We start from the raw sequence: 25,386 nt of genomic DNA on the forward strand, positions 1-25,386 counted from the left end.
ATTAAAATCATCTTCAGAGAGGTGTTGAAGTATTTGAGTTGTCATGTATTCTCCATCCAAATGATGCAATTCAAGCAAGCCAATCAGATGCTCCTCAGGTATTGAATCAATAACAAATCTTACCATGATGGACAGATTTTCCACTTTGCACTTATCTTGTGTCCCATCACTTTTGATACACTAGAATCAGATTGCATATATTTCTCTTTAATTTGGTTAAGAACCTATCACTTTGTATATCTATTGATGTATACTTTGCATTTTGTGATATAGTATTTACTATCTATGCCAGTTTGGGATCTTTCTGTAGAGTGTATTAAAAAAAAACACAATTGTAAAACAGTCCACATCATCTGTATTATCACTATCCCAACAAAGTTCATTGATTAGAAGAAAACGTATTATCTCTCCAAATGCTTTTAACATAGTCCCTGTTTTTCTCCACTGGTTTGAGGCTTAACAGAGAAGCAATGGTTTCTCCCGTTGCCTGTCTGTGTTTAAACTCACTCCAAGCAGCAACAGCTTGTAAATGAGCATGACATGGTTGTGAAAACCCTTTTCACTTTCAAGCACAGATTTCCAATTGTTAAACGCATGTACTGTAGACACGGTATCCTTGTCATTTAGACCCTGAAAATGCGACAAGGTAAACAAAAGCAGGCATGTTTTGTTACGGAATACTCGAGTCAGGGACGTGTTTTAAACCAACTTGCGTTAAAGCTTCTCTGACCAAACATACCTCGGCGTGGATAAGCTTTTAAAACAGGCTGGCTAGGATATTAACATTGTCAGCTGTTGCACTGGAAGAACAAGAAGCAATGGCAGATTTTAAGGCACAGGCTCTTTATTTTGTTGAATAAGAAACTGATCCATTGAGATGCAGCAGAACTTTAGCAAGGAGGCCCAGAAGTAAATAAAACTAACTTAATGTACGCAAATAATAACTAAATAAAATGAATGGATGGCAAAAAAAAATTATTTCCTTGGCAGTCAAACTTTGATACTTTAAACTAAATCCCTAACCTAAATTAATAACTGTTTATAATCTCTCCCGTTAACTTTTCTTAACTGTCTACATTACTTTCCTCTCTCTCACACACTCTCTTAATTTTAATGGCTTCTTAAACTGGATGTGGGATGTGAGCTTAAACTGAGTGGGTGTATATATATATATATATATATATATATATATATATATATATATATATATATATATATATATATAGATATATAGATAGATAGATAGATATATATATATATATATATATATATATAGATAGATAGATAGATAGATAGATAGATAGATAGATAGATAATATACGTATTTGTCCCACCCAGCTTCACTCTCTTAGAGATTTAAAAAAATAATAATCTTAATATGATTGTTTTAAACCGTTTAGGAAAGTGGATCTGTGGGAGCCAAAGGGACATTTTGGAGGGCCAGGGCCCCTCCCTGGCACCCCCCTATTCTGCATTTAAAAAATGTATCGTGACTACACCCAGTAGAAACTCTGCCGGCAGTAGCCTTTTTGTGGTTTCTTATTACCAGAGCAAATTCTACTGCCAAAAGACTGCTGACAGTAGTTTAGTGCTGAAGAAGGAGAATATCTTCTATCTGCCTTAAGTTTAGAGAAAGGGAAACGGGTATATTAAGAATTTGTTTTGTGCTGCTACTTGCCAGCAGCAAAACCAGTGGTCTAGTGACAACAACATCTGCCAAATGACATTTTTTTGGTGGTAGTAATTTAAACTTTGGAATATTCACACTGGTTTTGGTTACTTTTACCCTGTTTTGAAGAAACCACTTTTGGATTAAATTACACTATGTAACACAATTTTTGTTCCTGGGTAGTAAGTGTTATTTCCTAATTGTTTATGCCTCAAAAGTATAGAAAATGGCTATTATTCCCCATAAACTTTGCTTCTGTGACCAGCACAGTGATATATCTCAAAATATCACTATTTCCAATGGGAATACGGGCAAATGTGTGTCTTTTTGTTCACATAAAGTCAGAAAAAAACAACATAGGAATCCAAATTAACATGTATTTATACTAAAGTAATACAAAAATGACTACAAAAGATTTAGAAGTGAGTAGTTTTTCGAGATTAACGATTATACTGTATTTATGAAAAAATTGTTACACGGTGTTATTAGTGTGAGATAACCAAATACAAGGAACATTGGCTTACACACACATTTGTGATATTTTAAAAGGGCAACACAAAGGGATGTTAACCTGACACAATTTGTAACACAATTGTGTGTGTGTGTGTGTGTGTGTGTCTATATATCTAATATATATATATATATATATATATATATATATATATATATATATATATATATATATATATATATATATATATATAAAATAATTATATATTACAACAATAAAAGATTATGTCTAAATTAAGAGGTCTGATGTCACTCATTCCTGAGTAAACTCCACACACCCACAGGGACACATGAACAGTATTCCAATGAGACAGGTGACGCAGCCTCCGACAGAATCACTGGACTGGGAGTGCCACACACATTGTGACACAATATTCTTTACACATTATACTTCAAGGTTTGTCACAAGTTTGTGGGCATTAGCGATTAGATTATGGAAATACTTACAGGGAAAAAAATACTTTATTGCTGACAGTTATTTCAGCAATGAAATTATAATATTGCATGTGTGTCACTGATATGAAATCTGACTTGGTCAATGTGAACATGTAGTAGCATTCACAGTGCCATTGCTTTCCACAGAAGGTCAGTGCCATGCTTCCATTAGTCCTATGCTTAATACCTTGCCATGCTTTGGTCAGGGTATGTCACGGTAAATATGTAAGCATCTGTGAGGCTTTCTAGCCAAGGGAGTCCTCTTCACAATTATGTGGTGCTACATGTTTGCTATGCAGCTGAAAAGACTATGATTCGGCAGTAAATAGCTCATGATTAAGCAAGAATTTCAATAAAAGGCAATTGCTCTAAAATCACTATATAGTGTTCCATTGCAGAAATAAATTCAATAGAATACAGTGTAATGCTTGAAAGCACGGCTCACATTTAAATGGTCAGTGTTCAGGTACATAAGTGCACCTAGCGAGATTCACAGGAAATACCAGTTAGAGTGCTTCCAGAATAGTGTACCGTGTAGCCAAAGCTGACTTTCAAGTTTGTGCACCAAAAGACTCAAGCGCTACACTCCCTTGAACACTCAAAACGTCTGTAATTGGCGGATCAGTCGTTGTCCTGGAAACTTTGTCTGTGGGGCAGAGTGGGAGGGGTGAACAGCTGGAACAAGCTCTATATAACCACCTCCGTGCGAGTTGCGATGTTAAAAGTGGCTGCAACTGGATTACAAGTGGAGAGCTTTCTGACAAGAAAATATTTATTTTTCCAGGCTCATTACTGTGCGAACAAGGGCTGTCTGAACAATGTGCGGTAAGTCAAATAAATATCCTGGATGCTGACGTGGTTAAGGACAGATAAATACATACAGTAATGATTTACTGTGAGGATCCAAAGCTCAGACCAGTGCTTTCTTAAGTGTAAGGCTAGCTGGAAATGGGCTGTTAAGTTGATTGTAAATACACTATAGGCCATAGGGGCAACATATGCTTAAAATACATTTAGTCCAAAATATTGGTGACGTGTCATTTTCTTGGGATTATGCTCAGATTCTGCTATTTAATGTTATTAAAATACATAAAGTAGGCTACTTACCCAATTAATAGATAGCCGTTTGTGATTATTAAATGTAGTTTAATTATTTAAAAACTCTAGGAATTTATGTTGTTGCAGTGGATCACATAGTTAATACCGTATAAAGTTAGAGTCAAGTATATAGGTTGAGCAATCGAGTTACTCTACGGGCGTACATCTGGATCTGGTCCCGAAACAGTTGTGTGGGGAGCAGCAACTGCGCCAAGAGGCTGAGCTTGTTATGTTGCAGACTATTGAAGTGAAGTTGTATTTTTTTTTTTGGGGGGGGGGGGGGGGGGGGGGGGTGGCGGGGGGTAAAAAAATCTATTAAGTATCGACGAACAGTTTCGTTGATAATTGGTCAATGTTTTTCTGGTAATTTAAATATGTTTTTCTGGTTATCATAATGAACAATTGGAATACTTTTATTCAGTATAGTGAATACAGTCCCAATAATAACTTTGTAGATATGACGCACTTGCTAACAGTGCCACGATATGCTAAAATATCGACGGATTTCACTGAATTTTTCAATGGTGACTTTTTTTTCTTAAATAGTCCCAGTTACTTTGCTTGTTGTGTGCATACAGTAAGGTCTATGTTTATTTGAGATATGTTAAGTCAATTTACTGCTTTCTTGAACACCATATAGTCCCGCACAACCCGATTGATTTGAATGGTAGAATGTTCTAGATTGTACCTCACATCTCAGTCGATAATCTCTGTTTATTATTAAGGTTGTTCAAGTTTAAAAAATAACCTTATTTAAATAACTATTGCATCAGACACATATCACTGACAATTCAATTGCATATACAATAGTCCAGAACTGTGAATTTCAAAATCCCTTCATAATAATAGAATGGAATGATTCTGACTTAACAAGTCTCAATGAAAACTTCTGATTGCCATAATAATAATAAAAAAGGCTTGAAACGATTTTACTAGTTCTACCACTCACTACGTATTGTAACAGCTGTGGTCCGCAGTCGAGGTTAATTCCTAATTTTTACCTTGGCAGAACATTCTGCCACTGGCAGTATCACAGTGAGCTGGCGTCTGAACAAGCAGCTTAGTTTACCTGTGCAGAACACTGCAAGCACTGTATCTCATGCTGTAGCAGCGGCCCGTTTCACTGATGCATTGAAAAGTTAGAGGACCTAGGAACTTTTATAGTGGTGTTAGAACAGTCCTAACATATAATTAGTGGAAGATTGATAGTTTTGTAATGTAAACAAACAGTTGTGCATTTAGTTGTTTTAACGCTAAATGTTCAGGTACAATGCAGATTACAGACAGCATCATATGCACTTACTGTAGGTCCCCCTGGAACTAAACACTGCCTAGAATCACTGTAAGTAGCTGTACTCACAAAGCTGGGACCAATTCGGTATTCAGCTTTTACACTAGAGCTCTTTTTAATTGGTCAAAGGGGTTGATGAACTATGCTAATGTAGAAGTCTGTAGAAATGTTTGCAACAGGCGGTTGAAATGTAGTTCTGCAATCAGTAAGCCTGTTAAACACATGTGAATATGGATATGTCTTTAATATTTCTTGTCTGTCTTTTTGTAAAGGAATTTTTGCTTACCTGAACTACAGAGTTCCCCGTACCAGGAAGGAGATTTTTGAGACGCTGGTGAAAGGGCTCCAGAGATTGGAGTACAGAGGCTATGATTCGGCAGGTATGTATTGGTTTATAAATGAATATGCAGGACAGAAGCACCACAAGAGCATCCCCGACAGATTCCTTCATCCTGACTATTCATGTGGGCCTGGAGGTTTGTGTTGACTGCTAGCTCATTTTACTTGTAAAGCTGGATTCAAACTCAGGCCTCCAGAGGTTAAAGGCTTGAGAGGATATTGAATTACCGCCCTAACAGCATAGGGAAAGCATGGTCAATTCATAGCATTACAACAGGACATGTGGTGTACAGTGCAAGCCTTATTAAAACTTTATTTCACATCTGCCTGTATTTAATGGTAAGCAAGTAGCTTAAACTGTGTGCTTCTTGTTGGCGTCATCAGGAGTTGCTGTTGATGGACCCAACAGTAATGAGAAGACTAGCAGTATCTGTCTGGTCAAGAAGAAAGGCAAGGTGAAGGCGCTGGACGAAGAGCTTTACAGTGAGTTCACCTCTATTCACCTCTGCGTTTTTAGTCTGAAGTTACACATAGGAGCAGATGTTATCTTTTGACCTTCTGAAACAATCAAATAACAATACCACTTAAAACTGGAAAGGTGCAAATACAGACTTGCTTTATATCCTTTGTCCCAGTGTTGTAATGCACAGTGATCTGTTTTCAGAACAAGATACCATGGATCTGGAGGAAGAACTGGACACACATTTTGGAATCGCACATACCCGCTGGGCAACACATGGTGTGCCAAGCGCAGTCAACAGCCATCCACACCGCTCCGACAAAAACAATGGTATCTATCTCGTAATTAGTTTGTGCATTGTTATTCACCAGTAATCATTTACTTTGTTCAGCTCATTGGATGTATTTACCAGGGTACGAACCCATTGAGATATTCGTCTTATTGTCAGTGGTCCTAGCAAGATGGCAGAAAGCATTACCACATACAGTCATGCTGAAATTCAAGTACAGATCAGACAAAACCATTACAGTTAGTGTCATAAAAATTGGATAAACTTGCTGTTGATTTAAAAGCAAAGGCATATTTTCTGCAATAAATCATATAAAACCAGCAACAAATAAAGTATTTTCGGAAAGGTGAACACATTGATTTGAGTAGTGCAAGAACAGGACCTGCGACTTTATTTCCCATTGGTAATCTCTTAGGCCAACAGAATGTTGGTTTACACATGAGCCCAGACTGAATGTGATTATACTTTTTGTCTTGCACTGCACCATGCACTGTATACATTTTGAAATCACAAAAATGGAGCAATCACAGATTCAAAAGTCTTATACAGATCATGTTAAGATAATCCACAAACTTTAATACTTTGCTTTTTTTTCTTCAAGAATTTGTTGTGATTCACAATGGAATCATCACCAACTACAAGGAGCTGAAAAAGTATCTGGTAAGTATAATGGCACTGTAATAATAATAATCTTTATATGGCGCCTTTCATAGTGAATCACCATCACAAAGCACTTTACAAGATACATGACTAGGGTGTGCGATGCATCAGTTGCAGAGTCACTTACAACAACGTCTCACCTGGAAGACGGGGCAGAAGGAGGTTAAGTGACTTGCTCAGGGTCAAACAGTAAGTCAGTGGCTGAGCTGGGATTTGAACCAGGGACCTCCTGGTTAAGCCCATTTCTTTAACCACTGGACCACACAGCCACCTGTAACCTGGTCCCCTGGAGGAACACCCTGCCGTAATAACATGTGGCCTGAATCTGTGCTGTTCTTTATTGCAGCAGACAAAGGGATACGAGTTTGAATCAGAAACAGACACAGAAGTCATTCCCAAACTGATCAAGTATGTCTTTGACAACTGGGAGAGCGAGTACGTGAGCTTCTCTTCCCTTGTGGAGAGAGTTATTCAGCAGCTGGTGAGTACACCTACGTCATGTGTGTAAACAAAGCTATTTGACACACATTGCATGTCCTTTTTAAAGGAATATTGCTTTTAGGGTCGTCAGTATTCTTCAGTATTTCACTATAACAGAAAACGTGACTTGTCAAATAAATACGTCATATATAAAAATAACCGAACACTATTACCTTCTAATAAAGAATTGGTAAAATAGATTGTAGCTAATAAAAAAGTACCAGATGGTGCCATTAGTGTTTTAGGCTGTAATGTTCAACAAAAGCATTTATTTATACGCCTACATTTTGACCACCTTTTCATTTTCTGTAGTATAAATAATGATTTCCTTATGTTTGAGTGTAAAAGCTGGTTTACAATTTGTGTTAATCCCAGGAATTGTTTGGTAGCCGCAAATGCTTTGAAATGAGGGTTACAACTAGCTGCTGTACTAAACCATTTCCACCTAGCCTCCTCTGAAAAGCATTATTACTGCAGTATTGAACCATTTCCACCTATCCTGCAGTGCATTCTCAAACCTTCCCATGTAGTTGTCTTACAATAGTCTGTCAATTCCTTGTCCTTTCAGTGGTAGTATTAGTGGTGGTATTTTTCCACTGTTTCACTGTGGATCAGCTAGTAACCTCACCTTGGCTTGAGTCTAGGAGAATTATTTTATAGCAGCAATAGATGAATGGGGGAGACACAGGCAGTGGCTTTCAAGAAAAAAAGGTCTGATTACTTTGTTTTTGAATCAGGCTTCGTTTCACTCTTTTTCTTACAGGAGGGGGCCTTTGCACTGGTTTTCAAGAGCATCCACTATCCAGGCGAAGCTATTGCCACCAGGTTTGTGTTTTTGCGTATTCTTCTTTGTAGTGTTTATCTCTGCCTGTAGTCGTGGTGCACCCAGTCTCTGTGTCTTCACTTGCTGTCCTCTTATCAGTAGCAGGCACTTCCCATGTCCCTGGAAACATTCTTGCTTTAGTCAGCACGGTGCTTTTTACATTGCAATCATGAGCGAAGGCCACCCAGTTATCAAAGAGACCACCCACCTCTTACTGCCAAGTCTGTTTCTGACTGTCCCTTTGAAGGAGTCCTATCAATGTTTTATTTTCTTATTATAGTTTTATCACCACTACCACTGCTCCCCCCTTTTCTACCATTGAGGAGGTTTTGACTCAAGCACCCGGTATTACACAGATAACACCGTTGAAGTGTTTGTGCTGCAGTGTAGGTCAGTCTCATGCCAGTGGTCCATGTGGTGTACTGGAAGGGTAACAGGGTACAGCAGTTGATCTGTGGCGTTGTACTAAAACAATATTTGCACATTCTCAATAACCAGACCATTAATCATGTTAATAAAGAAAACAGAGGTAAGAAAGCAGCCCCACAGTCAGTTTTCTGCTAAACATAATTTCTTATGTGCCTGCCAGCCACAGTCCTCAATCCTGGCTTCCTTCTTGTGTGGGCCTGTGTCATAAAGGAGACATTCAAGTTTGTATACATTCCTCATAGGTAGTTACCGTACAGCTAGTGTGACTCTCCTTTTGGAGCCTACTTTGCACCACCTGCTTTAAGGACAAATTAAAGCTTAATTTAGCACAGAAAGTTACACATTTAAATAGGATTGCCTTTTTCCAAATGTACTGAAAAGATTTTACAGGCAACACCAATAGGTCTAATGTTATGAACTCTACATTTGCCCTGGTTAGTTATGTGAAATAAATTGATAAATAAAAGCAAACAGGACATTTTCATTTAAATATTAGCTGTCCTTTAACAAAAACAGTAAAAAAAAAAAAAAAAACATCTTTATAAATTTCATGTGTGGTTTCAGATCCTGTAAATAATGTTCTGACAAGACATTTCCAAATTTCTCTCAGCATTATAGCAGCTGTATTGAAATAGGTCCTAAATGAAAGTGCCTAAAGTGTCTTTCATATCATCTATTGCCTTTTATGACGCTTGACTACTTGGGCTAATGAAGGAAATATGAAAATGTTTTTTAGTGATGAATGTGTGGGCTGGTTGAAGCCACTGTGTTTTGGATTGCTTCATTTCCTCCCTTTCTACCAGTGCGCTCTTGTGAATGGGGCCTATTCATTAGAGCTGGCCCAGGGCCTTGCATGAATGCAGAGTGCTCTGGCTGTGACTCAGGAGACAGCAGAATTGAAGCCTATGTGTGTAGAGCAGTCCTTGCATGGTTTAGACAAGGGGAATAATTGGGGAGTTGTTTGTAAAGAGCTTTGGAAGTGGAAAAAATCCAGAAAGTAAGCCACACTGTAACAGCATCAAGCTCTAGGGTGCCAGATAGTAATAAATGTCCTATCAAATTATTTAACTTAACCACATTACCAGGACCAGAAAACCCATCATCCTAATCAAGTCCTGTATAATCAACCAGAGAAAAAGGGGACCATTAATTAATTGAACAACCAAACAAGTTGCTTATGAGGTAAAAATATATATATATATATATATATATATATATATATATATATATATATATATATATATATATATATATATATATATATATATATTTAAATGGCTCCAGCTTCAAGTCCATTTACCTATTAATTAAACCAAATTACAAAATAAAGAAACAAAACATATACAGAACAAAATATTAATTAACCAAACATAATAAAAAAAAAATAACAGTTAATTGCTATGGTAGTAACAGACAGTACAAGACAATGAAAAGCTTTTCATCCCTATTGGAAACCTGCTTTAAATACAGTCCTTCAAAGAGACAAACTAACTTTATCATTGTGTTGCCAAAGACACCTCTTTAGTAATCAACGGCAGTGGTTGCGGGAATATACCCTCACGAGCCAAATTACACTATTAAACTGCAAGCCAGTTTTCAATAGTCTCAACAAACACACAACGCAATATACATACCCAACAATTAATCAACAAAGCAAAAGTTAATTAACAATTTACTAAAATAAAATACAGAAACAAAAAACACCAGTATACTATAAAGCAATATTTAACATTATTTACTGGTCAAAACAAAATAAATAAATATTTAAATAAATAAAGGGAAAAATAGTAAAGTAAAGAAAACAACACACAAGTCTGTAATACACAAGGATTGACGGTAATACTTTAGCAGTTCTGATAGACAGAGTAATGTTCATTTAATATGCTGCAAGTCAGTTATGTGCGAGTTATTTTCTCTTCCTTAGAGATTGTATTGGATATTTAACCACTCACAGAAATGTCAATTTCCCTTTAGTAATCGAAACAACGATGCGGGAATCCTTTCAATAACTTAAAACCAAACTACCCATGTTCAAAACTGTACAACCTGTTCCGCTGGAACAGACAGGTTAGTTAACCTTGTTTGTTCATCTGGTCTCCGGCACGTAGTTTGTTCCAAGTACTTGGCAAGTAGTTTAGTTAACATTTTCCTCATGCAGCCGCTGATAATATAGATAACTTTCTTCTTTTCAAATTGTTTTCGTTCGAACACACCATCACAGTCACAGCCCTCAGCTCCAAAACTTCCTGATGACATCACACAATGCCTTCCATCCCAGACTGCATAACAAACAGGAACCGCCAACCTCCATACAGCACCCGAAGTGACCTCCAGCGAGCCCACCTCAACAAGCTAATTGTTCCCCTTTTATACGCAATTAGTTCTCTTTTAAACGGACAATATCGATATGTCGTGTTTGCCACAACACTATACATCATTAAGAGGCATATAGGTTACCTTGCAAGTAAGACTACTCGATAACAGATTGGGCAATGAGCCAAGTGGTAGTAAAGTGGTTATAAAGTAGTAGTAAAGCAGTAGTAAAGTGATTAAGTCTCTGCCCCTTTGCACTTGCAGCCAAGACCAAGTCTTGGTGGTTCTGGGCACTTGTAAAATAAGAGGGAGTGGAGTGAGGGGGTGGATTGGAAGGGCACGGAATACCGTGGGCAACAAGTGAAACATCCAGGGGAAGATAACTGTCTTTCCCACGACTAATACAAGGTCTAATATATCTTGTATCAGGGTGTGTTTCAGAGGTTTTAGAAGATTTTTTTGCTAATTGTTTTTTCGAGCGCATGCAATAATAACTAATTACGTTTCCATAACAAATCTAACAAGGTATTTGTTTTGTTTTTTGTGCCAACAGGAGAGGGAGCCCCCTGTTGATCGGTGTGAGAAGCAAGTCTGACCTGTCCACTGAGGAAATTCCAATTACCTACAATAACAGTAAGTCTCTACGCTGTTAGAATACCTGCCTGTGTCTGCAATAACAGCAAGTCTTTACGCTGTTAGAATACCTGCCTATGTCACACTTGCAAGGTTACAGCATTTTATTACATTTATTAGATTTCAAACGAGCCACCCGAGGCTGTGCAGCCCTCACCTAGCTGTGTGTATGTGTGTCATTCTGGATCCAGGTGAAGCTGCCTAAACTAATCCATTTGTTCTTTTTAGCATTCCCGAAGTCAGTTTTTAGTGACATTCCTTTAAAGGTGTATGATGCAGCCGGGTCACAGGAGTCTGGTGCTAGCATAGGTGGAGTATGCTATTTTAAAGTGGGCACCTTCCTATCCTGTTCTGATCATGGGTAAATCGGTGTGCCTCATTGGTTATTCCCTGTGATTATCTCCTTCAAGCAATATCACTTTGAACTTTGTTTGTTCTGATGAAGAGTACAATTATCTCTTTAACAACCATTCCTCTGAAGTAAATTATTAATTACACTGAATCTTTATTGCAGAGTGTCTTTCAATGGTAACATGCATGTTGATATTCTGCATGTGTGTGTAAACATACATTTGCCACACAGCTGCATCCCACAAAAATGAAAGTGTATTTTATCGTGATTTGCAATTATTTAATGTAGCCATATCTTTGTAAATAATCTCCATCTAGAGTGCCACAGAGTACAACCTGTATTCATTCTCACCTAAATCTACTAGCTAGTAAAACCCAGAGCAGGGAGGCACCTTGCAAAGCAGCCTCTAATAGCTGGCCCTTGTTGGCTGGTAAATCAGGTTGTGTGTATATAAACCCAGGGAGATGATAAATCAGCAGGGTACCTTGAGAAATAAAACTTTTGAAATGGAGACACCAATAAAAGTGGAACAACATTTCCAATTTGACTAGTTGCATATAAGTATTATTGCATGACCTGATTAATGTGGCTTGTATTCCAACTGATAATCTAACTATATATTATATGTTCTGTGACAAATATAATCTCTTTAATTAACTTTAATTGGGTTTCCAAGTCCTGTTATCATGAAAACTGCACAGCTTGGACGAACAAACATCACAAAGAGATCACAAGACCAAAGCACCTGTCACATAATAGCTGTAACTACAGGATGTGTATCCTTGTAAACACACTATGCCCTGTAGTTATCGCTTATGTATATATACACAGTGCTCCAATACAATAATAATATTTGAGTACTGTGTATAAACAAAGTCATATAGATATATGGCAGAAAATGAAACAGTTTGCCATAAGATCTTCACAAACAGTTTTGCTTTGCATCTTGGGTTGTGTTTCTTACAAGAAGAAGGCTATCTTACACTTGGGATGGCAAGCAAACAATGCCAAAACTAGGGGCTTTAACTGTGCCATCCTCTTTAATCAAATAAAACCTCATTAATAATATTTCATAGGAGACAATTATAGCATCTTGTTTTTATGTCTTTAGGTCATTTTAAACATGAGAACAATGAAAAGGATGCTAACAGGAAGCAGAGACTTGACAGTTTGACCTGTCTCTATTCTGTTGGAGACCTGAAAGCAGTGGAATATTACTTTGCTTCTGATGCCAGGTAAAGCACAACATAATACATCAATAATACATCAATGATATGTTGATACCATTTGGTAATACATTGATATCCTTCGCTTCAATACATTGTTACCAATTTGACTCTAATATTACATTATTATAAAATGGGTAATTTAAATGGTCTATCCCAATTGATCAAAACAGGTCACATGGGGGTGTTGATATTACAACAGTGGGTTGGCACTTTTCAAAAAGGGACAAATCACTGGTAGATATCCATACGCCACTAGAATTAAAAAAAAAAAAAAAAAACACAACAACAAAAAACCACGCCATAGAATAACCAGATTTATGAAAATGTTGACCTTTTGGGAAACTGAAGTGTATGTGAGATTTTGAACGAGTCTGAATGGAACATCATTGACTAATTCAAGTTGTGAAAAAAAAGCAAAAGTAAGTATTCAAATCAAACTTGCCATTCTGATCGCTGTACCCTTTCTCCCTGAACTCACTATTAAATAAATATCTTACAACTTTCAGATTTATTAAAAAACATTTGGGTGGTTCTTAAACAGAACAGGTATTTTCATATATATTTATGAAATGGGTCTTTGAAATACTCTATCCTGATTGGTCAAAACAGGTCTCATAGGGGTGTTGATATTACAATACATCACCATGTGTCAGCATTTGTTTTCAAAAAGGGGCCAATCACTAGTGATATCCATACGCCATAGCCTTTAAAAAAAAACAAAAAAAAAAACTGCTATTTAATCACAATAAAAATAACCTGATTTATGTAAATGTTAATCTTCTGGGAAACCGAAATGTAGGTGAAAGTTTGAATTAGTCTGAATGCGACACCACTGACTCTAATTCAAGTAGTGAAAAAAAGCAAAAGTGCTGTGGCCCTTCTCCCTGAACTCTGCCAGAGCTGCAGCGTTTTCCTATCCCATTCTGAAACTACGCTTTTTAAAAAAAGATTTGGGTGACAAAAGAGCCTGTTGTGGTTAAATGGGTGTTTTGTTGCTGCTGGCCCCGGTCTACTGTATGTCTGTACTCCTCCTTCTGTCGGTTGCATCTCCTGCCCCGTCTGCACAGCTGTGTGATCTGTGATGCAGAGTATTTAAAAAGCATCTTGACAATTCCTGCTGTACCTTTCCCTCCACATAAATTCATCCTGGTCCGATGGTATTATCTCATCTCATGTGCCCTGCGTTGTTTTAAATTGTTTAACACAGGCCCAGTAGTTCTCCACGTTATCCAGCCATAAACCACAAAGTCAGTTTGATAAGTGACCGATTATTCCATAATGCAAACGTCTGTCTCGTCACTGTGAAACAGCAGCGCTAATCTGGTAAGGATACCTGTCATTTCCCCAGATAACAAATGGCAATTTAAAAAAAAAAAACAGCAGCACTGTCACCTGATACTGTTGCAGATCTTGTAAAGAAGGGTCTGCGTGACTAAAGACAGAGTCATTTGTGCTGTGTCGTGATGAAAATGGGCAGCAATATTTTACTTTTAAATTTAATGAACAAACCAAGAATTACAAGAAGTATAACAAATCAAATAAAGAAAAACTGCACTTTCAGTGGCAATGTTCAATTCAACATCTATAAATCGCTTTTTTTTTTTCAATTAAGGATTTTTTTTTTTAAGTTACTGTATATGGAACTATTTTTTCTTAGCTCAGTTTTAGACTTTTTTGTAAATTTAAAATGTTTTCTTTTGTTTTTCAATTTAGTTAACCCATTTTATAAGCGTAATAAGGCACTTCATCGTGGCTTGCAACGCTCCCGGGGCGTGGTGATATTAGAGTATATCACACACCCAGGGCCATTCCACGAGGTCAAACTTAGGTTTCAAGCTCTAGCTGCAGTATTTATATGACTGCTTGGTATTTACTATTCAACCTCCAAATCTATTTTACACAGTAAACCAACAGAGAAAATTAAATGTCTTTTGTACTTTACCAGGATTTTTACATGAGCCTCAGCATTTATGATGCAAAAAACCAATCAAGAACACGACCTCTGTCTCCTCAGAGCTAGTTACGGCCGTGCACACACTTTGTCGTGGCTTATTGCGTACGTATTACCCTCACTGTGGTCAAAGCCCCTTCAGAAAAACTGATGTAATTCCACAGGGGGCACCAAAAAGCAGCCTGTAAATTAAAGAGGCCTAACGCACACCCTGCATTATGTAGAACTCAGAAAATGAATTCTAAAATAATGTTTAACTGCATTATACACAAAAAAAAAAACATATTATATATGGTCATAGTTTCTAATAGCTTGGGTTCACATCTGTCTCAGGTCACATAACCATGCAATATGGCATAATTTGTGACTCTGCTTGAGAGAGGCCCATAGCTGACTGGCTGAGGGTGTTGAGTTACCTTGCGAAGCTGTGGGAATCTCTCTTGAGGCCTTAACCCTAACCTAACCCTAACCCTTCACCAGTACTAAACTGACAATAACTAATATGAATAAAAAATAGAGTCCTTGTATGAAACAGCCACTCCTAGGTTTAGTGTAGAAAGCGCTTGTACCTCCTGAGTGATCTGATTTCCTTGTTGTTTTCCTCAGTGCCATCATTGAGCACACCAACAAGGTGATCTACCTGGAGGATGACGACATCGCTGCAGTGGGTGAGGGCAAGCTCTCCATCCATCGCATTAATCGCTTAGCTGGGGACGACCCCTCCAGAGCCATCCAGACCCTTCAGATGGAGATGCAGCAGATCATGAAAGGTCAGGATGCACTTGATCACAAGCAGGACCCGTTGCTCAATATTGATAGACATGAGGACGGCCCCCCGTGGCATCCCTGGGCCTCTTCTGGTGATCATTCCTTTATAGATATTTTTAGCAAAATTACATTGCATAGATTTTGCATAAATGTGTGAAAAATATTATCAATCTTGAGCAATGAAAGGATCTGACAATGCAAAAGGTGTTGAAGATAAGTTATTGTACTAAGTGTACAATAACTTTCCATTTTGAGAAACAAGCTCGCTCCCCACTGAAATGTTTGTGCAATCACATTTTATATTCTTTTTTTCATTGAAGGTAACTTTAAAGCCTTTATGCAAAAGGAAATCTTTGAACAACCCGAATCAGTCGTCAACACCATGAGAGGACGAGTCTGCTTTGAAAACAACACAGGTAACAAATTCATTACTGTATGCTGTATCCCATCCCTCCCCAACATTCCCATACAATTGAGACAAGCACTTGACACGTGGATATGTTACTTGAAAACCAAAAAAGAAACTGTCAGATCAGTGTTACCAGTTTGTAGTCCTGCTCTGCTATAGAGCAGAAACCTAAATGAAACCTATTTCTGCAGTCAAATTTAATACAGAATCAAAAGGGATTATTTTGTAAAAAGCAATAATACATATAATACTTTTTAAAATATTTTTTTCTTTTGCATTAGTTGATGCTTTCCTTTTTTTTATTCCAGTTATCCTTGGAGGCTTGAAAGACCACTTAAAGGAAATCAAAAGGTGTCGCCGTCTCATTGTCATTGGCTGTGGCACCAGTTTCCACGCCGCAGTAGCGGTAAGCTGCATTTGAATACAGATCAAACAGTGCGCTCAACACTGCCGTACTTCTCCTTGACATGTGATATTTGTCAGGATGTAACAATGCGTTTTCCCCACTCCAGACACGACAGATTCTTGAGGAGCTCACCGAGTTGCCTGTGATGGTGGAGCTGGCCAGCGACTTCCTGGACCGAAACACACCAGTCTTCAGAGACGATGTGTGCTTCTTCATCAGCCAGTCAGGTACACACTTACAGCCAGCCTGCAGTCTCTGCCTCCACAGGCCTCACTTTCTAAAACCCCACAATACTGTCATGGTATAAGCTCAGGGATCGTCTTGGGACACCCCTTCTAAACTGACAGGACGTCTTATCAACCCATATGCTTTCAATTGCAGGTGAGACCGCTGACACCCTAATGGCCCTGAGGTATTGCAAGGATCGCGGGGCGCTCACTGTCGGGGTGACAAACACTGTGGGCAGCTCTATCTGTAGAGAGACGAGCTGTGGAATTCACATCAATGCGGGACCTGAAATCGGGGTGGCCAGCACAAAGGTAAAGAGCAACTTTCCTTAAACACATACCCTAGACCAAGGGCAGCCAAACTTGCTGACCCTAGGAGCCGCATACCAACATTTTCATGTGGACGAGAGCTGCTAGACATATACTGACATGAAATGTTTGCGAGCAAGACATTTTAAATGCTATCATTGTTAAATTTTTGTTTAAATTGTCTCGGACATTATAACAGAATCTTGCACTTACTCAGTAGCTGTTATCTCTTGATGGCAGCAAAATACACAAGAACAAGGGAGAACATTGCAGAGCCTACACAGTTTCTGTGTAATTTGTATTTTACTGTAGATCAACAGTGTATTAAACTTTAAATGTAACACTATGAAGTTTTCTTCCATTATTTCTGCTTATAATGTATGTATTATGCACTTTAAGTAAAATATATTTGGTTATTATGAAGCAAAATATGTTAACTGCCCTGATTTCCCTGAAAACGACACATAAAAAGATACATTTATGTAAGGATCAACTCCAGATGTAACAATGAAACTCCTTCCTAGGTACCTTATTTTGATGATAATAATAATAATAATAAATAATAATAATAATAATAATAATAATAATAATAATAATAATAATAATAATAATGTTTTCAAACCTGTAATTGCTGTAAAATGTTAACATATGATGAATCAAATACAAATAAATGACCTAAACTGTTTTTTCATTAACCCTTTAGTCTCCCGTGTACTACCAACTCATGTTCAATATAGAGTTAAAAACACATTTTTTATTTTTTGTTTGAGCAGTGAAAACAAAAACACTGCTAATAACGCTAATAACAATAATAATCAGTAAACAGTAATTATCAAATAAAAATCAAACATCAGAACGTGTGCCATTATCGACTTGCTCTATGCTTTTTTGTTTGCACAGTCACAAAGGTAAGTGATTAGCTTTTTGGGAACAAAAGCCAAAAAGCACTCCATGGAGAACGCAAACATCAAGTTCCATGGCGGGATGCACATCTGTGTAAACAGGTGCAAAATCAAATGATGGAGGACTGGCATCATGGTAGGGATCAGTAATAAACACCCAGTCCCCTGCTGCTGTTCAAGTCAGCATCACTGTCACTGATATCGAAATCCTCCAAACCAACTTAGAAATCTTCATCGCTCCCGTTGTAAAACAAGTAAAACGAATAATAACAAAATAATAATAATGTAAAACACTATGTATACACTTGAATGGCTTCCCACATTGTATCTCAGTCTTCTAAACGCCCACAGCTAGATTGGAATCGCTACATGACACGCTATTGGATACAAATGTCACCTGACTCTCCACCGACTTTCATTGCACATTAAACAGTACTACCACTGCCTTAGAGAATGAAACCTGAAACACTAGACTGAGAAACTGTATTTATAGAGCATTAGCATGCAAGTTTTAGGAATATGACCCACTGTGACATAGATAGGTGAAGTTCCAGTCCTAAAAGGAAATATCACACTGTCCTGTTGTAATGAATCTCCTCCTTGCAGCTAATGAGTTAATGTAAGACTTGCCTCTCGACTACAGAGCTTGCTCTTTAGTTGACTGGTAACACATTACTCTTTGAACCGTATGGTTTGCGGTTTGTGTCCCGCTCTTGCTGGATAATTTTTTGTATTCAAAACTGAACACCACGTTATTTTAAATGTGTAAATCTTTGTGAATTGTCTGATTTACTGTAGGAGACATACACTGGGTGCCTATTCAAATATTTTTTCGTGTATCTTTTTCAGGCTTACACTAGCCAGTTTGTGGCATTGGTCATGTTCGGCTTGATGATGTCCGAAGACAGAATTTCCCTGCAGAAAAGAAGGCTGGAAATCATCAGCAGCCTGCAGGCTTTGCCAGGTGAGCGACCTCCTCATGTGACTGCTAACCCTTTCACTGTGTACAGGACTCACTGTTTAACTGTATACCCCATGCACAGAGTTTGCAGTATAACAAAGCAAACATTGTTACAGCCATCCAGAATAGCATGGAATCTGTTTCCTGTGGACAATTGCAAAAAAAATCCTTTAAATGCAAAAGTATGACATCAGAACATAAGAGGAGGCCATTCAGCACATCAGTACCGGTGCCTAGTAGATCTCAAAGCTTTGCCAAGTCAGGTCTTATTAACCCTTTCCATACCCTGTAAAGAAGCCTCCCCTACTTACCACTGTTTCCTCTGTTTCTGTGTAGGATTAAAGTGATACAGAGCACCTGTATGAAAGTTTCCAAGTAAAAGTTGAAAATATATCATTCCCAAGTAGGTTTACATATGAAGTGTGAATTAACTATAACAACAATCAGGAATATTTTGAAAAAAATAATGCTGCGATGTGGATAACTTGGGATACAGGTAAGGTAATGTGTTTCTTGTAAAAACTGCAGGGGGCCTGTTTACAACCTGTTTGATTGCATCGCTAGTGTTGATCTGAAATCCAAGCTTCGGGTTTTCGCTTTCCAGTGATTACCAATAAAAGTGACACAGAACACTAACAACGCTATTTTTTTTGCAGGTCAAATCAAGGCAGTTTTAGCTCTGGATAGTAAGATTAAGGAGCTTGCAGATGAGCTGTACAAGCAGAGATCTCTTCTTGTGATGGGCCGTGGGTTTAACTACGCCACATGCTTGGAGGGAGCCCTGGTAGGTGTCACACTGCCGAACAATCACACTCTTTGAAATAATGCACTTTGTGCTAATTCTAAAAATCTTATTTTAACACAAGTCAATGCATAATAAGTCTATCTCATAGTGACTTGATAGTTGTTAATCTGAGTTGTGTAGTTTAAACCTATACAGTATACTTCACATTCAGGTGTCTCTTAATAAATTAAACAATCTGTGTACTTCCATCTGGGTTATTGCCCTCCTTGTTAACATCACTAGATTGTATACAACTTTATGGTGGAAAATGGACTAACCTCTTTAGATAATTTAAGGAGAGCCCTGTGAAGGAGCTGTACTGATGAGTGTTGCATTGACTTGCAGAAAATCAAGGAGATCACTTACATGCATTCGGAAGGGATCTTGGCTGGAGAGTTGAAGCATGGCCCCCTGGCTCTCATTGACAAACACATGCCAGTTATCATGATCATTGTGAGGGATGCCTGCTACTCCAAGTGCCAGAACGCCCTGCAGCAGGTCATTGCACGCCAGGTAAGAAACCCATTGTATTGAGGCTATGTATTTATTGCAAAGATTTATTGCAAAAAATGTATAGCCTTGCTTATAAAACAGCTTAACTATATAGAACTTTTTATGAGTCAAATGCCAATAATCTGAAACACTGAATAAACAGGATTTGCACTGCTGAAGTCTCGTAAACATAATGTACGACTTCCGTACATGTTTCCATGCAAAACAAATACAGCTTTTTAGTGAGATGATTTACCCATCCCTTAAAGTCAGATGTTAGACGCACATTTCCAACAGCACGTCGAATGTGCATGCTACGTCACATAATGACAGTGGCGAGAGAGTGACGACTTTCTAAACAGCATAGAAACCTGCCAAAGTGTACGTGTTGTGTAATACAAGTGTGACATTGTCGCTTTCTCTTCTATAGGGTTGCCCCATCATCATATGCTCTGAGGATGACCCTGAGAGTATGAAGAATGCTTACAAGACCATTGAGATCCCCCACACTGTGGACTGTCTCCAGGGCATCCTAAGTGTCATCCCCCTTCAGCTGATGTCCTTCCACCTGGCGGTACTCCGGGGATATGATGTAAGTTGAACTAAATCGGTAGGGCAAAATAGGTTGAGTCTCAGCTCAAACTGTGACCTGTAATCACAATATACCGATACCTAGGCATAGACATCTTGAAAAGATCTTGAAAGGTGTACACTATCGTAGGTGGAGAAAGTTTTACATTAAGAGAAAACTGCAAAGGACCCCTTTAGTGCACTTCTGGTATTTGATACACCCCGAAGGGTCCTTCTGCATTAGTGTTGATAACCTTCAGGCGGCTAGTTAGAATGCCTGCATAACAAGTATTTTTTATGTATCCCATTTAAACTACACTGAAAATAGATAGGTGATATGTTAGGGCAGATTTAAGTTGAGTTCCAGTGCACAGTATTTCTCAAAGGTAAACTGATACAGCCATTGACATTTAACATGATGTTTATGTTGACACCCTAAATGACAGTGTTAAACATTTGTACCTAGAAGTACCGTCTGTCAGTTTAAATGCCAACACAATGCTGATCCAAACTGATCCACTAACGTCTTTGTGTTTTTTATTCAGGTTGATTGTCCAAGAAACCTGGCGAAGTCTGTTACTGTGGAGTAATCCTGTGAATAAACTGGAATAAACAGCTTTTCTGTGTAAATATCAAAAGATTTTAAAAAATAGTTATAGACAAAATTAAAAGATTGTAAAAAGCTTTGATAATGAAGCAAACCAATTTGAAGAAATACTATGCAGTTTAAACTGCCGTTTTGTGCTTTATCTATTAGGCCCTTTGTTTCAGCTTTTAAAGATTTATACTGAAAAATTCCGAGGTTAATCAATAGTTATAGTTTAGTTGGGACCACTCAAACATGTGCAAATACTATTTTTATGAAGGCATTCCATTATATTTGAAAAAATGCAGTTTAGTCGATATAGTTTAAAATATTTGTCAACATTTCCTCAAAAGGAAAATATTGTACACTCTTGGGGAAAAAATATGTAAAAAAATGTAAAAACAAATATGTAAAAAATAAGAATGAAGATGTAGAGGCTTTACGGTTAAAAAAAACAGTTTACTTGTTTTGCAAAGGATAGAGGTTTTATATTGTGCAATATTTAAAGCTCTGTTAACTCAACCTTTTTATGTTAACAGAGCTTTCATAGTTTGAAAAAGTTTTACATAATTTATAACTTTTTGTAAAGGGAAAGGTTTAAGTTATTTTTCCTACCTTTTTTAGTGATAGTGTTTTACTGTTCATGTTATTATATATGTGTTTTTGTGAGTCATACTGGAAGCTTTGATAACTGGTTTGCCTATGTAAGTAAATAATGCTTTTTATTTTAAAAAAGGATGTAAATTATATAGCATATTTTATATATATATATATATATATATATATATATATATATATATATATATATATATATATAAATGACGGGGTCAGTGGTTCTGTGAATTTTCAAAAAGGCAAAATAAAAAATATGTTGATACATCTGTGTTAATTTAGTTTTTTAATGTTGTTCCAGTTACATTGAGATATGGGTTTTACTGTGAAGGGGCAGAAACACAAAGCTAGAAAAGCCTACAGCCCAGCGTTTGTATTGCAGGGACTGTCTTCTGAGCTGTGGTAAAAACAGCTGGAAAGCCACATCGAAATGAATTGTTTAGGTGATTGATTTAAGCTGTGTAAAAGCACCTGAGCAGGTTTGATAGGAAGTTGATATGAGACCGATGGGCCTGCGTGAACTGTCTAAAGAAGTGTTAAAAACTCACAATGGGGAACTTTTAGTTCTTGTTATAAAACCCTGAAAGGGATGAATTTCATTACACCATATGTTTTTCTTTTCCCAGAACAGGCCTGAAACAAAACAAAAAGAGTCCTAAAGCACTATTTCGACCTGTGATAATTACCCTGAAGAAACTCTTTATGGTTCACATTTATATACCAGGATTAAAAGGATTATTATTATTGTTTTTTATTGTAAGGTCACAGCAGACAGCTCAATTAAAAGGGAGCTCCAACTAGAAAATAAAGAGTCCTTTTATCTTAGCAGTGTTTCCATTCCCAAAGGCATGACGCTTCCTTCCTCACTGAAACCACTTGCTGCTCTTATTCCGAACCCGAAGCTGCAGGAAGATAAAAACAGCTCGGTGAAGCAAGGTTTCAGCATTTCAACATTGGGCTTGCCGCAGCAAAACAAACAATCTGTATTGTGTCATAGTTGACTTATTATATGGGTGTGAGGAGGAGTGCTTCCTAACAGGGTTTGCGACTGAAGCGCCGCTCAGGCGACCAGGATTAATTAAACACACACACAGGCAGTAGCAGTGGTTGATGGCCCCCACTAGGGTACCAGTAATGATAGCCCAAGTGCGGAAGAATACACACACTGTGTACATCACAATACAAAAAAAGCAAAACAAAACCGCATGTTGCAGCTGCTTTACGCTTCAAGAGTAGGCATACAATGGCAACAGTTGGCTTTTCAGTGCCCATTATCAAGGTGCTATTTGTCTTGGAACCTGTATGGAAACCTGCTGGACAAGTGGTTTAAATCATGGTGTCTAGGTAACTCTTTACATGCATTGCTTTCTTTTTATTGATAGCTACACGATGTGTGTAAATTGTAAGGGTAAGCCATTGGTAGAATGCTACCTGAACCCATTACAGTACCATGATACCACATCAGCTCAGGGTGAGCTTGTCAGCTTGAAAACAAGTGAATGCTTTTCTGGGCCGTTATTAGTCAAATAACCTCAAAGTTGCTATTTTCAGAATCGGCAAGAACAAGAGAATGTACTGAAGTTATACTACGAAGGTTGTAAACAAAAAAATAAACAGCAGTATTCTGTATGCCATATGGTATTTCTCTACTTCGTATTCCGAACACTTCAAAACTGTACAGCAACTTACTGACAGCTATGGCCAAATATTTTGCATCAACTACAATTTTAGAATTGAGATGTAATAATAAAAATAATAATTAAAAAAAAAAAAAAAAAAAATATATATATATATATATATATATATATATATATATATATATATATATATATAAATTAAACATTAAACAATAAACGTAACATTGGACTCTGAAGCAAAATCGTTACATTCTATACAGAGACTTTTGACCACAGATGTACTGTTAAATCCACTATTCTAAAAGATAAATTACAACTGTACTGCAATACTGGGAAAACACAGTAAACGTAGCCTCGGTTTACAATGGTCTGTACTGTAGAGTGAGATTCTTTTTTTTATATTTGACCCATAATATTAATGTTATAGTTTATTACATATGATGTAACTATTGCTTGAAACTTTCTGTCCGAAAGGAAATCACCACAATGCACAAACAGCATCCCCAAATCGTTGCCAGCCATGATGCTAGAACATTCGTTTAAAAAATAAAATCCAATTGATGCCTATGATTAACAGTTTTGTGACTAATTTGAAGCTACGGTGCTCCGGCTTTATCAGGCAGCCCTTTATACTGCGGAACAGGCTATAAGGCGGTACGGTCATGGCTTCCATTCACCCCATAATGCCAATACACTAACACTAGTAGTCTTGTTATAAGGCGGAACACAAATGCTAGCACGGTCTATAAACTATGACTCAAGAGTACAGCATTCAGGGATCACTGTATTAATGTTTCAATATTAACTAAATCGAGTTATTGATTAATCTTGTTACATAATGAGCTATCCAGGCTTTACTGTGTTAAAACCTATACATTTTATTTAAAAACACAGGTTAGCCCAGTTTGAAATGTCATTTCTGCCACTCCAAATTACCTACCTATTGCTCAGTTGTGGTAGTCAATTTGGAGGGGAGGTGCTATTTTTCAAATCAGTCTGTTAATCTGTGCTACCGGTAGACCTGAAGGGGAAGTGCAGATTTTTAGAACGCCAGCCCTGAGCACAGAGGTATTAAGCTCATCCACATTGACTCCCATTTGTATTCTGGCGGGGAGATTTCAATGTGGTGATAATAGACGGAGGGTGACTTTAATAAAATGTTAAATGAATTCTAGCTAACAAATAATTCCATAAGTCATACCTGTTGTGTACTTCCATTAGCTACATAGGTCTCAATGTAGTTTTGAAAGAAACATGTTATAGCACACGTTTTGTGTTGTTTGCTTTAACGTTTTATCTCGTACTACTTTAACTAAAGGAAGCTCTCGGTTTCTAAGGTTTATTGTTGGGTTATCTGTTTGCACTTCCTGGATCACTCCAACCCTGCAGTGTCTTCTGGGTCAAAGCTTGTTACTTGTTGAAAGCATGTCAGTGGGGCAAATGTCACCCTGTAGGTGAATGATCAAACAAGTGCAAGTGAACCTAGTGCAGTACCATGGGTCATGCTTTTAAATAATAACAGAGTAAAACTGGACATGTGAGTTATATAACCAAACGTGTTATGAATTATGTATTTATTTTGTCAGCTGCAATTACGTAAGACACTTTATGTAAAAATAATCTCAACTGCTGTGTTCAGGGCGGTTATTTTCCTTAACGTCATTAAATTCATGCAGTGGTGAAGGGGCATATATTGTTAAAGAATATAATATGCGCTCATCGACCTGTTAGTCTGGACTTGTGGCCAACCTGCCGAGTCACG

At 37.5% G+C, this 25,386-nt stretch overlaps 1 protein-coding gene across 2 annotated transcripts; it reads left to right on the top strand.

Moving 5' to 3' along the window:
* Positions 1-3,298: 3,298 nt before the first annotated feature.
* LOC121324250 (glutamine--fructose-6-phosphate aminotransferase [isomerizing] 2-like) lies at positions 3,299-22,120 on the top strand. 2 transcript variants are annotated; one of them, XM_041265923.1, is made up of 20 exons: positions 3,299-3,439; positions 5,276-5,383; positions 5,727-5,825; positions 6,007-6,132; positions 6,693-6,751; positions 7,098-7,232; positions 7,995-8,056; positions 11,350-11,429; positions 11,658-11,738; positions 12,893-13,016; positions 15,568-15,731; positions 16,050-16,145; positions 16,447-16,544; positions 16,651-16,771; positions 16,926-17,083; positions 18,832-18,946; positions 19,600-19,727; positions 20,073-20,240; positions 20,650-20,811; positions 21,335-22,120. In XM_041265923.1, the coding sequence occupies exons 1-20, from the start codon at positions 3,433-3,435 to the stop codon at positions 21,377-21,379; spliced, it is 2,136 nt and encodes a 711-aa protein (XP_041121857.1). In that variant the 5' UTR covers positions 3,299-3,432; the 3' UTR covers positions 21,380-22,120. The 2 variants fall into 2 exon arrangements, with proteins under 2 accessions (XP_041121857.1, XP_041121858.1); XM_041265924.1 differs by lacking the exon at positions 11,658-11,738 and having other exon boundaries at positions 3,301-3,439.
* The last annotated feature ends 3,266 nt before the right edge of the window (positions 22,121-25,386 follow it).

The sequence above is a fragment of the Polyodon spathula genome, chromosome 12 (assembly GCF_017654505.1).
Source record: "Polyodon spathula isolate WHYD16114869_AA chromosome 12, ASM1765450v1, whole genome shotgun sequence".
Lineage (NCBI taxonomy): Eukaryota > Metazoa > Chordata > Actinopteri > Acipenseriformes > Polyodontidae > Polyodon > Polyodon spathula.

Bases quoted from the DNA above. Each gene is read 5' to 3' on its own strand.
- LOC121324250 (XM_041265923.1), top strand. The intron at 5,384-5,726 runs GTATGTATTGGT...TGGCGTCATCAG, and splicing joins CAGAGGCTATGATTCGGCAG to GAGTTGCTGTTGATGGACCC. The intron at 20,812-21,334 runs GTAAGTTGAACT...TTTTTTATTCAG, and splicing joins CGGTACTCCGGGGATATGAT to GTTGATTGTCCAAGAAACCT.